General features: G+C 34.4%; 1 protein-coding gene across 4 annotated transcripts in view; it reads right to left on the reverse strand.

The window, feature by feature from the left end:
- Positions 1 to 3,805: 3,805 nt before the first annotated feature.
- Positions 3,806 to 14,416, reverse strand: part of SNX13 (sorting nexin 13) — a 65,174-nt gene continuing 54,563 nt past the window's right edge. For 2 of the 4 annotated variants that reach the window (XM_035317247.1, XM_035317248.1), the window contains 6 exons: positions 14,162 to 14,323; positions 13,156 to 13,227; positions 10,848 to 10,993; positions 9,115 to 9,183; positions 7,879 to 7,991; positions 3,806 to 7,359 (listed from right to left, as the gene is read on the reverse strand). In XM_035317247.1, coding sequence (XP_035173138.1) covers positions 7,112 to 7,359; positions 7,879 to 7,991; positions 9,115 to 9,183; positions 10,848 to 10,993; positions 13,156 to 13,227; positions 14,162 to 14,323 — 810 coding nt within the window. In that variant the 3' untranslated portion in view covers positions 3,806 to 7,111. Of the gene's footprint in view, positions 7,360 to 7,878; positions 8,009 to 9,114; positions 9,184 to 10,847; positions 10,994 to 13,155; positions 13,228 to 14,161; positions 14,324 to 14,416 lie in introns of all 4 variants that reach the window. The other 2 variants (XR_004748124.1, XM_035317249.1) reach the window with 2 other exon arrangements.

Below are 14,416 nucleotides of genomic sequence, written 5' to 3' on the forward strand. Positions count from 1 at the left end.
ACGCCAATATTTTTTTTTCCTACTTAGATGTTTGCTACTGCTGTGCAAAATGGCACTTAAAGATGTGTGGATTTCTTAATGATTTAATTTGTGTGTGTGCAAAATACAGCTGTCTGCCTTCTCTGATGACTATAAAAAAAAAAAAAAATGAACGAGCAGAATCTGCCAGAAGTTGCCATTATGTATTTTGCTTTCATGATTCTTCAAACAAGAGAGCAAACCGCTACAAATGGTCATGCGCATGTATCAATCAATGAAGACCTGTAGTTAGCAGTATTTCAAGAGAGAAGCACCTGGGACAGCTTCTGAGCTTTGATGGCAAGAAAGTCTCATTAATGTTGTTTTTTGCAGCAAGAAAATTGGACTTTAAGTTTTGGTGGTAAAGGTCAATGGATGAGTAAAAAAAATAATTTCTCTTGTACTGTAGGCTGCAAGCAAAGAAGCACATCCAATCATGAAACCAATATTATATAATGTTACGTTCAGATATTGGGTATAATTTTAGTTGCTATACTATATTAACTTTGGAAAAACAGTTGAATAGTACTCATAGCTCTTCTGAAGTCGCGCACTCAAATCCTCTAAAAAAGGTGGAAAAATAAATAAGAAGTAACACTTTTCTCCCCCATACTCTCTAACTGCAGTTAAAAAACACACACAGAAACACACACACACACAAAAAACAAAACACTATAATTTATCAGGTTCTGTTTGTACTACATCATTCTTTATTATCTAGTGCCCTCCATTAGATGGAATGGAGACAAGGATGTGGTACATCCCAGAGACTTCAGATTACAAATAGCCCAGTGAGAGAGAGCATCAATCAAAAACGTGCAGAGGATCTCACTTTGCTAACTGCCCATACCAATTCCTTCAATTTCCTCCCTTGATTATAAGAAACGCAGTTATAAAGAAAACTATTGAGAACAGTTTTACATATAAATTCTACAAGTGGTGGTGAATTAGACTTAATTTAAGTAGTTTTTTTTCTGTTTACTCTTCTAATTAGCTAGTAAATACCAAATCATTTTAACCACTGCTCAATCAATATTGGCAGCTACAGCACAGAAAAAAGTTTTTTGATAGAAAGATTCAGATTGTTGGCAGTGGCACCTCTTTATATACCTCCCTTAATCAGTTTTGTCATTGGTGGTAGTTCTTTGTTTTGGTGAGTTGGATGAAGATGCAGATTCTCTTTTATAATAATCACAAAACTTAAAAAATGCTTTCCAGTATTCACCCACACTTCCATTCATACAACCTAGTGATAATCTGTTATAGCAAGTCACTACGATTACAATGCGATTCTGATTTTTTGAATCAGTAAAGCCTTTGCCACAACAGAAGTCTTGCTATATAAAGTACCATAACATCAAAAATTAAACTTGAGACACCAAATGACTGCTTGAGTCATTCTATTTAGTATTCTTAGTTTAAAAAATTACTGGATTAGTTGGAAAGACTACAACTTAATACCCTACATGGTACCACCCATGAATTTTAGTCTTGTCCCCAATACCAGCAGCTGAAAGAGTCCAAACAATTATCTACTGAATATTAGTATGCTTGCTGTGGTTCAAGACAACATCCTTTAGAGACTATATTCTTGGTAGTCTCAATACTATTGAGAGGGGAAAAAAAAATAGCATGGATTCTGTAGGAAGTGAAGAAGTTAGCACTAATGTTAATACATGGAATCACTTTTAATAGCTCGGGTACATCAGCAAGATTTTTTTCTAGTACAAGAACAAGCCTGCACCTTGGACCTAAAGCATCCCTGTCAATGAAATCCTGTTCTGCAAGCTGTATATATATCCTGTTCTGCTAAGCAAGAATGTATTTAAAAGACATTTAACACAGCTGTTAACTGGAAGCCTCGGCAGCACTTAGAACCTACACATAAAAAATAACTTTTTTTTTTTTTTTTTTTTTTTTTTGAGAATCTGGGCCCATGTTTCCTTTCCCAGCACTGCAGAAAGTCAGCAAAATTTATGAATTCCAAACTGAGTGATACTGAAGTTTCACACTGTGTTGACGTGATTACCCAAGACTGTAGAACACTGAATGAGCCTCCTATCCTTTTCTCCCCCAAATACCTCTTAATGTTTTTATATTAGGTATAAGCATACCTTGTTTGTTTGAAATGTTTTGTATGAAGTCCTTGAAAACAAAGACGAAAATGTTTTCTTTCATAATCCATCTTAACTTCACTTTCAAACTGAAAAATAAATCTATGGCCTGCTAACATGAGGTGACTTGTGCAAAGGAAGTTTTGTATTTATCCTAGTACTGGTAAAAAGAACAAGTTTTTCAAGTCCTAGCTATTTTGTGCATGGAATAACTGGATCACTTGCACAACAATCGTCCACATGTTCTGAATGAACAAATGTTCCCAATTCCCACAAGTTTTTCAGAAGCTCCTAAGATTCCAGTGCTAATTGAAAATTCTGTGTCTATTGATTCAATGCAGAATTACCACATTTCTCAACCTCAAGCTGAGAAAATCCAGGACACAATGACAAATTACTTGGAATTTGCTTTTTAAAAGTGCTATGCTAAGACAGACCAAGGACATTTTTGAAAACTATATTCCTTCCTCCCAATAATTAGTTCTTGATTTCCAGTAAAGTCAGTTCTGTAGTTAAACCCAAACTCAGAATTAACTTACGTACCAGCTCAGTTCTACAATGTCAAACAAGAATTCCAGTTAGCCTTTTCCAAACTACATATCAAATAATTTAACATGCAGATTTCCCCTATCCCAACCCCAACATGCCAGAGTAATTTAAAGAGACACAGCATGGGAAACAGTTATTTGAGATACTTACACACAGAAATATTCAAGCATATTGCTGTGTTTGTGGTGGGGGAACTGCAGTGGCATAAATGTTTCAGTGTTCATGAAAAGAAAGCTTACTTTCTTTTTAAATCCTTAACAGAAGTAAACTTGTTGTTTCCATTATATAATTTCCTTACTTCCAAGAGAAAAAGAGAAAAAACATGAAAATTGTAGTTAAATAAATCAAACGTAGAGTGATGCTGATTACCAAACATTATAAAATCTTCAGCAATCATCACACATACACTAAACACCACAAACAATACAAACCAGATAATGTGAGAGACTGGAGAATCAAATAAGCCACAGGCACATATGACCTTCATTTAATAAATGGCAGATACTTTTAAGAATTCATTTAAAAATATATAATTTCCTGCCATGAAATTATCCTAGGATAACAGCCTCAATAAATATGAATTTGCAAACAGTTAGTGAAATTCTTGACATGTGTCTATATCCTGTAGCAACGTTGTGCAAGTTAGTGAAAACAGTAAACACTTTACCCTAAGGTCAAAGAACTAACATCTCTGTAGCTCAGGACATCTTTCTGATGAATGTGAAACAGCTGGAATAAATATATCAAGGGTAACAATTGTGCTCTCCCATGGTAGATCCAGCTGCTGCAAAAATAAACCCAGGGGAAAAAAAGCCAAATAGTTAAAAAAAAAAAAAAAAAAAAAAGCATGCACCATATAATTACACAGTTTCTGTATATATCCTTTTAGGATACAGGACACTGAAAACGCTGATTGAAAATGAATAAATGAATGTACTGATTCACTTGTTAAAAGTAAAATTCATTTACAAAGCATTTTAAAATCAATAAATTACCTTTTTTGTTTTTAAGCAGCACTTAAGAGCAGTATTTATCTTCAGTGATTTTTTCTCCCAGACCCGAGAAACATTCATACCTGCTAGTGAGAAAGTTATTTTTCAAATAAACAGTGAGACTCATAATAATCCTGTTAATACTTTATTAGTGTATTTTTTAGCTTTGGACAGAACATAAATGCAAACTCCAAAAAAAAAAATAAATTTCAGAGTCCTCATCCTTCCAGTAGAAGTGACCCTGGCAGTCTGTTTCATGTTCATTCATTGTTACGGAAACGAGAGGATGGGGAAGGGAGGGAAAAAGCATCAATAGAACAATTAGGCACACAGCTGACACTTACTGTACAATGATATGCACAAGTAATTTATAACAGCTATATTCATGAGATGTGCTCTTCAGATTTTTCCCTTGTAATGTATGAGCTATGCTCACATGAGCAATGATCATTAAGAACAAGGGAATTAACAGAGGAGTAACAAATAAGACTTTTAAAACAAGTCCTTAAATAAACTAACACAACAACAGAATGTAAAATTGTTTAGCTGAGAAGACGTTTTTAACCTAGACTTCAAAACATTAAAAATTCATTTATTTTACAGTTATTCAAATACACATGCATTTAATGAAAATATTGCACAAAATTAAAATTTAGATTGTGGAATTCATATATTTTTTATTTTGGTACACATTCTGGTAGCACTTAAAATTTACTGTTTAGTTCTAGCAAACACCAGCAGCACAAGCTTGAGGATAAACCAAATGAAAAATTGAATTGCTCATTTTCTCTTAAAAATAATTAAGGCTAAAACAAGTGCATTTGTTGACAATGGCACAATTTTCAGCGGCCAGTCACAGCACCCAAAGGCCAGAAGATACACCCAGAAACTTAAGTGCCGTATATTAACATTCAGTTTTGGAGACTTTATAGGATAACAGGCTGCATGGGTTGACAGGGTAGGTATTTTAAATTGTCAACAGGAAAACCACTTAAATAAAGATACATATGAACTTTTAAACAAAAAGTATTAATTTCTGATCATTCTTGCCAGCTAACAGGCACCACTGAATTAGGAAGCCACGTTCTGTAATTAAATACAGAAGACAAAACTTTAGTACATATATACATATGCACACACATGTATATAAATGTGTGTATAAGTATATATATGTAATAAATTCATTAAGTAAAATGACTAGCAAACACATTGTATTATGTTCAGTTCACATTCCTAGAGATATTATTTTATATTTTTTTGTACAGAAATGTACCAGACAATTAAGAAAACCCCAAATTTGCATACGATCTCTATTCTCTTGATTTTTTTCATGGTACCTGCAGATAGAAAAGAGGCTCCACAGATTTGACAAAACAGTATTTAAACTTCCCATTTTCATACTGCATAACTAATTCAGTGATTTAAAAGCTATAAATTAGGTTTGGTAGTATCAATGATATATTTGCTATATCACCAAGAACAATTGCTGAATGACCTTTATCAGTCAGATATCAGGTATAACAGAGCATACCCTGACATCAGAGGAAGATACAGGCATGTAAACAATAGTTGCTGGCTATGTTGATTACTTCACACAGGAACTCAAGAATTTTGTTAAATTCAACAGCACTTAATCATCACGCTTCTACAAAACCTGCAGAGAGGAAGGGGGAAGGATTCATACGTATTTGCCAACTTGTCTTCCTAGAAATTATAAAAGAAAGGGATTTAATTTACAGTATTTAGTTCTGCAATAAAGAAAAAAAACAAGTGCACTTGAGCCCATGCATACTGTATGAGAATGTTAACAGTACAATATGATCATCATTAAGTAGTATGATAAAAGGCTACATTGTGTGAATAGAGTCCATAAGAAAAAAATATCTATATAGAGGCTTCAGTCAATTTAACTAGGTCCTTTAAGAGCCTTCTATCTTCTCTTAGAACACTTTCGTAAAAAGTCTGTGTTCCCCCCTTGCATAAAAGGATCATTTGTTCCCATTTCGACACAAATTGCTGTAAGGATCCTTGATCAATAGCTGTATCTTACCCTGTATTTAGTGTTCAGAAAAAATATGGACTCTGCAGGATTACTTTCTATTCACCTGGATAGTGGTGCTCATAAACAGCAGGGGACAATGAAAGAGAAAACACAAACTGAGATATGCTGTGGCCAAACAGGATTACTCATGTTACTGTATTCTTAATTGGACATAAATTATTTGATGAAACTAAACAGATGGATGTGGGGCCTTGATGACAAATTTTTATTAAAATTTTACACTATGCAAAAAAATAAAAAAAATATTTAAAAAAATATTGTAGTTTTATCTCCTTTTTATTTTCATATATACACTGAGATGCATTCAGGAATTTCCAAACGTTTGCATATGACTAATGAAATCTTTTATCTGTAAGGAACCAACTAATTCTAACTTTTTTCCATGAGGCTTGCACACCCAAAGGTAAAGAATCCTTCAACTGGGTAGGACAGTCTTTTACACCCAAAGTGTTTCAGATTTTACGAGGGGAGTTGTGTGATAACTTTCTTCGTGCCGTTTCCTCATCTTCTAACGAGATGTCTATCCTCTTTGAAACGTACCCCCTTCCTTCTACAACTATCAACTGGACATATGTTCAAATACACCAATTGAACATAAATATGATGCCCCTTCTCCACTGAAGTTACATGCATAATGTATGCCAGGTGCTGTAAGAGCAGAGTATGGCCCTTAGAGCTACAGAATAATCAGAATAAAGGGTTTATTTCTACTGCACCTCTGCCTTTACTAAACCCCCTGATAGATGTTAGTTTATTTTTCAAAACATAAAAGGTAAACTTCATGTGGCAAAAAAACCACATTACCTCAAATTTTCTTTAATAAATATAGCTTTATGATGGGGGCGTAACTATATCTTCCCTCCCCTATGAACCTGCTGTTCCAGAGACTGCTTTTCATGTTAGCTCAGCCTTTACAGGAATGTTAAATAAGCCCTACGGAGTCTCAACAGCCATAATGTAGAACAATTCCACCTGATTCTCACACATTGCACTATCTCCCAGTGCCAAAACATTCTTTTCCTCCACTGTATCGCCATAGCTGTTGTGCTTCACTCAAACAGTCTGGCACTTTTCATTGCTGGCAAACATCAACTCAGGAACGGAAGGAATCAGCATTCTTATACAACGGGCCAGTATTCTTCTCAATGTTGCATGAAGACGCACCAAATCATTTAAGACACACAAACCCTTCTGGTAGTGGTTGAATTACAAGTGAAGATGAGAAGATCCACAGGTCTTACAGATGCATTAATAATCTAATATGTGACACTAAAAGACTGGTGCAGAAGTAACAGCATGTGAGTTTGAAGCCCCAGAGAATCTGCCCAAGTAATTAGTCCTGGACAAACATACACCAGCTTAATAGGTTTGAAGTGTCACCTTTTCTGCAAGGAAGGCGCTTGAGTAGTGTGTAGTCTCTGTTTGTACCTCTGCATCTGCTTTGACCGTGAATGCAGTTTGTTGAAGAGCTCATGGAACTTATTCTGTGGAAATAAGGTTTCTAGGAATCTTTCCAGAAAGACATACACCATTCTCTTATTCAATTGAGTGTGCTGGAACATTTCAAAGACCCGAAGAATGCCTTTTCGAGTAGTCTCAGCGCCTATGATGTGCTTCAGTTCATCTACAAAAATAAAAATTACACATTTTAAATTAAATTCTACCTGTTAACAACAAATTTAAACTGAATATTAAATATTTTGAGTAATTTGTATGAATTTTTAAAAAATTATGTTGTTTGAAATTTGGAGTAACAGTACCTCTCTTATATATATCATGATTAAGCTATAAGTTCTCTTAGAGCAGAAAGGATCTCTGAAAATTACTTCTCTTTCACACTGTATATGTGGAAAATATACAAAAAATAAGTGTGCTTTTTATGGTGAAATCATGCTGCATTGGAATACATATTTTTAATGTATTAAGCTTAAATCTTCTAGTGAAACTAAGTACCGGGTTGGTTCTAAGGACTACAGTTGCAAAGGTACCACGTGAAGATTTTCAGTGCATTAATAATTACAGCCGCTTTCATTTGGATACAGTTAATAAGTCAACATTTCAGTAAATCAGCAAGAACACTAACATTAACTCCAGCACCACTAGATGGTAAGGATTATTTAGCTTCAAACACAAACCCACCTACCTGGCATTACCTCCAGTAATTTGGTCTTCCCTGCTACTCTTGTTCTCATTCTAATAGCTTTGTCTCTCCGCGGAACAGTCTCTGCTAAAATGCCATTGGGCCAAAAAGCATCTCTGTAACAAAAGCAAATCTGTCAAAATACATTAACATTTTAATCAAGTGAAAGGCTCTTTTTAATCCCTTCCAAGCTATCTCATAAAATAAATACGAGACAGTAATTCATACAGAACCTAACACACTTTAAATATCAGAGAAGGGAAAAGAAAGGTGAAAAAGGAATAATCCAAAGCAGGAAGCATGATACACTCAATCTATTCGTGGTTAACTTCATGCTGCTTTAGCACAGGAACATCCAAATACCACATACTTGCTACATAAAATATATCTAAAATTTGCTTTTACCAATCAGTCTCCATTGCCACTGACAGACTGTAGCCTTAGGTCTATTAATTGTTTCAACAGAGCTCTAACAGAAGTTAACCTATGAACACGCTAAATCTGAGATGAGGTCATTTCATTATACTATAATGCCCCATGCAAAACACATACCTCTGTCTGAAAAGCTATTTTTTCCTCAGTGAATGACGCATTCTTTTTCTAAGACACACGTGTTTTTACTCAACTTTATTAAAGAATAACAGAGTATCTCCAAAGTATGACCCTTTGGCTAATAGGTTATCCTACTGTACATCTTTCACCCCACCCCGCACCCCAAGAAAAAGGCAAGGGGAGGGGTGCTATTGCTCAACAAATTTTGCAGAAGCCATTAAGACTTCTAGAAAGAACATATGTAACATGCAGATTTTTCTATGAGGATCTCTGACAAATTCAAATTCAGACTTTAGTTCAATTGTTCCATCTTGTATGGAACATGTATTAGCACAGAGCTAGGGTTTTCAGTAGTAACAACCTTTTAATACTGGGCATGCACATGCCTTCATCAAGGTAAACAAGACACTTCATCCAGTCACATCCTGAATTCAGAGATATAACAATACCACAGCTCTTCAGGGCCAGTTAACAAAGAACTTTAAGGAAAAGGAGAAAACTGTAAAACATTTTTCTCCACATGACAAATACTTTCACTCACTTAAAACAATTAAGAAGCAGGACTTACTCAAACTGCATTTCTGTACAGTAATAATTTCTTCACATAAAACGAATGGAAGGGATACACAGATATTAGATACCAATTGAAAAGCTCTTTATATTTAACATGTGTCATAAAATATGTACCTGAAGCGTTTTACAGCATCTGCTACTTGTTCAGGAGATGTCATCCAGTCAACATGATCAACTATTTTCCTAAAATCAAAAGAACAAAGTCTCATTTTGTTGTTACAACAGAGAGAGAGAAAAAAAAAAGCATAGCATTTTGAAAAGTATTCTGGTGCAAACAAAGCGTAACTTCAGCTTTTCTCCAACTCTGTACGTAGGTTCTATAAGGCTGCACATCAGGAAGGCAAACGCCAATTCTCAAGATAAAAATCTAAACTCACTGATCACTCTTTGAACACTGCTAAAATTAAAGCCTTTTTCCATTTGAGCAAATGCATGATGACTAAGCAGGTTGGAAAACTGACATTACATCTCCCTTCAGTGTTATATAAATGTTCTGCTTGCAGAGTTCTCCTCATCATGGAGCGTTCTTCAAATTCTGTTTCTGTAAGCAAAGAACTTACTTAAAATTTCAAATTATCCTAATTATGTATGAAGTTACTTTGTAATCTTGAACATAAATTGACTGATCACAAAGTTTGACCTTCCTTCATCGACATATACACACAGCTCAATATTCAGATTTGGTATGTTTACAGAAATACTATGAATATCTGTGCATCATTAAAATCCCATGACTGATTTCCTAAACAAAAATTTCTAAAAAAGAAAAAATAGATAAAAACAGAACTTTGTTGCAGAATGCCATTAAACTTTGAGGATCTACTAAAACCAGGCCTGACTGCTGAACCAGAAGAAGCTGTAAGCATCTGGAATAGTCCCAAATGCAGAAGAAACACAGTTCTGCACACATCTCTGCACTAAGAAAGCTGCTGTCTGTGTACAAACTCATCTAGTTTAGTTATATCACAATCTGAAAGCAGCAAAAATTGTTCACAGAGCTGTTCAACAGGTCTCAAGATAATTAGCATCTTCCCACTAGGAAGTATTTGAAAGCAATCCAGTGCTATATTATTACAAGGCATCACCACTACTGGTACCATGAATACTATTTCTCTGAAATAGTGATAATGAAAACACTACAAATATACTCATGAATGGTACAAAGCTCTTTTTTGGGAATTTCCTCATTGTAATAGAAAGCGCACTTCTCACTGACAGGAATCAAGTTTTGATTCATGGCCCCACATCAAATCGACAATTTAATGTTAATTAAATGGCTTCTAGAAAACTTTGGTCTTTATTTTTGTTCATTTTTCAGAAACAAGTGATTAGAAAGGAAAACTTGGAAGCAGTAGAAATCTAAGTTTGTAGATTAACAACAAACATTAATTATTTAGCATGACTACTTTGCTTTGCACGTAAATGAAAGGGGTATGTCTGAATTACATAGACGTAATTGTGGGATCCCATAGTAGTGGGATCCTTCTCTCCTCCATCTTTTAAAGTTAGAGGAAAAAGGTAACATACCAACTAAGTACAGTTCACCCAACTTGATAGTGCTAGTGTATCACTTAATTAAGGTGCATTCACAAAAGCCATGAACTCCTGTGGATATGTGAAAACTTTTGTGGAAGTTCTCTGGCATGTAAGAGTGACCAGAATTGGTCTTTCAGCAACATTGTGTGTATCACCTTTTTACAGCACGTTTGCACTTTCTTTCACAATCCTCTTTAAAGGGGAAGGCAAGAAGATATAAAACACAGTAGCTGAGCAATACCAAAAAGGATTTCTAGACACATTCTACATAGCTTCACTTACACAATAGCTCTCTACAAGCAAAACAGTACCTGTTAATTGTGTCACCATATGTTGCTCTAATAAGCTGTTGAAGCAGATTTTTTATATTTCTTCTTAACCACTGATTTCTTTCCTTTAAATCAAAGACTTCATCCATCAGGAGAAGCATTACTCTAAGCGGGATATTGTCATCCACCTGACCAAGTGAGTAAAAATAGGATCAATCAGCAAACTTATTTCAGCTCAAGAAAGGTACAGTTTTTAGTAGCTACTTCACAGGACAAAAAAATTAATGAAATCCTAATATAGGGGATTCAGTAACTAAGTGAAATTGTTTTTAAAGGTGGATAGTGTACATTTGCAATGACAGCCAACATCTACATTATTTTTAAAATATTAAAGTTTGAGGAAGTTTACTAAATTTTAGTAAGAGTAGTAATTTTTCCTCTGTTATTATTTTTTATCCTACAGTAGTTGCTAACAACAAAGCCTGCTTATATGCCAAACTGCAGCAAACTAAACTTTATGTTAATAGCATATCTTAAACTGTTACATAAAAACATAGCATTTGGAGTTACTGTATCGCACAGTGCTGCACAAAAGACCAAAGTTGTTTATTTCAAATACAATGAATGTGATTTTTTGACTCAGTCATTACTTAAACTTTATATTCATGATTAAAACTTTATAGAATAGCAAATTAAAAAATAAAATTATCTTATACCCCCAGAAAAACATAAAGACTCAATACCTTTTCTGTGGTTTTGGATTAGGATTTTTACATTCCACATATAACCTTCATGGTTTGGTGTTCTATTTTAAATCTGAAATGCTCTAATTGGAAGACTGGTTTCAGCAAGCGGTGCAACTTCACCTGCATTTTACTCATGTTTGCACTACACTGTTAATGCTACCACAGAAGACCTCATTGCTACTGGAGAATTTTTATTTTACTTGGTGGGCTACACAGGTACATCTCACTTCAGAGTGAGTTTCTAAGGCTAAAACTGTGGTTAAGAGTACCAAGAACATTTTTATATACAAATGGAACACAACGGATTCATCATTCAACTGGAGTTGCCATGGATCCATGCCTCATATTTAAAGTATTGTTTCCCCTATTTTAAGAAAAAAGAAATGTAAAATTCTATTTAAATTGACATATTTTTTGTCTGATTTAGTGACTGTGTAGAATTCATAGCAGTCCAGAACTGAAGGGTTTTAAAACATTAGAAATCTGCCTTTCAGAAACACATGGTATGTTAAATTAGAAGCTATCAAGAATTGAAGCTTCTATTCACTTCACAGAAGATCAATGAAATATTTGCGGAGAAGCTGCTCATATATTTGAACTATATTATTTTTTATATTTAATTTTTCCCATGCAAAAATAGTAGCTTCAGGAGCGGTAGAAGATACACATTTGTAATTATGAATTTGCAGATAAATAGTCTGATTTAATGACAAACAGTGAGGTAAAAAGAAAATCCAGAAGAACAAATCTAAGTTATTTGAGTAAAAATACATCTACCAAGCCATCATAGAAGTTATGCACAGGAAGACAAACTGGAATGCTTTGATGTGACTAAAAAACATGAAACGTGAAAGGCAGAACAGGTGCAGGCTTATGACCATAGCAAATTGCATATAATCACTGGTAATCTCATGGCCTTTCTGTCCTACTTAAAGATGAAGGTTTCTTTTTTTTTTTCCTCTCCAATTGTTTTCACATATACGATCAATGTTTCAATCAAAACAATAGCAAAATACCATAGTTATGATAACATCAAGAGCTTAGACTTCACCATCAAGTTTCCTAACATTATTACCTCACACATTCAATGTATCCACATGCTGAAAGTTTATTATTCAGGAATATATGGATTTGGTTTTTTTTCTCCCTCTCTTCAAAACATACCAAACACTACTTCTGATCCATTAAATGAATGCTCCCTAAAAGGTCACCTCAGAAACCAGGCTCTATAAAAAGACAACTGAAATAATGTAATATAATATAAGAGTCTGGTACCATACTACCATGGAACAGAAAAAAATAGGAAGAAGGCAAAAAAAAAAAAAAAGGCAAATATATATTAAAAAAATACAAAACACACCAAAGCAGTGTCATGTGAATTTCAAGTTACTGCACTGTCATAAAAGCTATTTTAGTACTAAAAAATGTTAATTTTAAAAGGGAGCATATCAATTTCTTTTTTTTTTAAAAAAAAAACAAACAACAAATAGTTTGTAAGTGCCTGGTTTATTTATCAGAAGATAAATACATTGCTTAACAAAGTAACTAAATCTTTAATTTGGTTTTAGAAGATTCGTCTTTGAAGGGATAAGTGTCAGACTCACATTGTCATCAATTGGTGCTGCAACACGGCAATGGTCAGGATCTGAATAGGTTTTTTGGATCAAAGGAGGCACCTGCAATGAAATAAAAAACAATGTTTATGAAGGCAAAAACATCTATAAATCCATATCAGACTGATGTTTCTTTAGATAATTCCTCTTTATCACAAGAATTCCCATTGGGTATAACTGCAGATGTACACACCAGGGAAGCTACCAGCAATGAGAAAGTCCAGACGCGGTCAATCTCTCACAAGTAACATTAAAAACAAAACAAAACAACAACAACAACAACAACAAACACAAACAACAAAACCATACATCACAGATTTGTTCTTCCCTTTCATAGTTTAAGGGTTAACTCATCTTGGTTACAGTTCTACATCTACTATAAATGTTTTGTTAATATAAAATGGAATGATCCCTGACCACGGGACCTTACAGCAAGACAAGTAAAAGGGTGAGGGAAAAGAGGGTAAGATTACTACTTTATAGGACTTCTGGATAGCATGACTTGCTACTACTCCACACCTTTAAGGTGTTGTATTTTAGGAATACAACAGATAACAGCTGTAGATGAGAGGACAGGCAGAAAGAAAATTTGATTAAAAACAGAATTCAGCAAGGAATAAGCAGAAACGAAGCTCTCTCCTTATTTTAAGTTTCAATACATATGTTCTTTTGCTATTGAAAGAGGCAAATGCTGCAACCTAGTTTTATGAGAATGGAGGAGTATTGAATTTTTACTGACCATATTCTTTTCAAGTGGCTGCCCTTAATTAAAGGGTTCCTGCATAAATTCCATCTTCAAATACATTACATAATACCAAAGAGAACTACGTTTGTGTTATAATGACTGCCAGATTTGAAGTGCACAGGTATAAAACAGATTGCTTTCCTGTCTAATGACGTTACTTTTCATTATAGCGCACAACATGAGTTTAAGTGACTTGATAGCTAGTCTCCTATTAATTCACTGGTACACATTAACTACCAAATATTTTCTTACCTTGAAAAATGATTGCTTTATGTCTTGTCCCAATCTCTCTGACATTTTACCCATGTTGTCTGACATTTTAGTCATTCCCTCTGCCAGGCTGTCAGGGAGAGACTTGACTGCATTTGATACATTTCTCATAGAGTTACGCAGTGGGTTTACAAATGTGTCCATCTGAAGGGGAAGATGTTTAACCAGAATTGTATAATCTGTGAGGACACTAGTGAATTAATACACTATGAAATGTATCACAGTGTTCTAGAGAAC

Source organism: Oxyura jamaicensis, chromosome 2, assembly GCF_011077185.1.
Source record: "Oxyura jamaicensis isolate SHBP4307 breed ruddy duck chromosome 2, BPBGC_Ojam_1.0, whole genome shotgun sequence".
NCBI classification, from domain to species: domain Eukaryota; kingdom Metazoa; phylum Chordata; class Aves; order Anseriformes; family Anatidae; genus Oxyura; species Oxyura jamaicensis.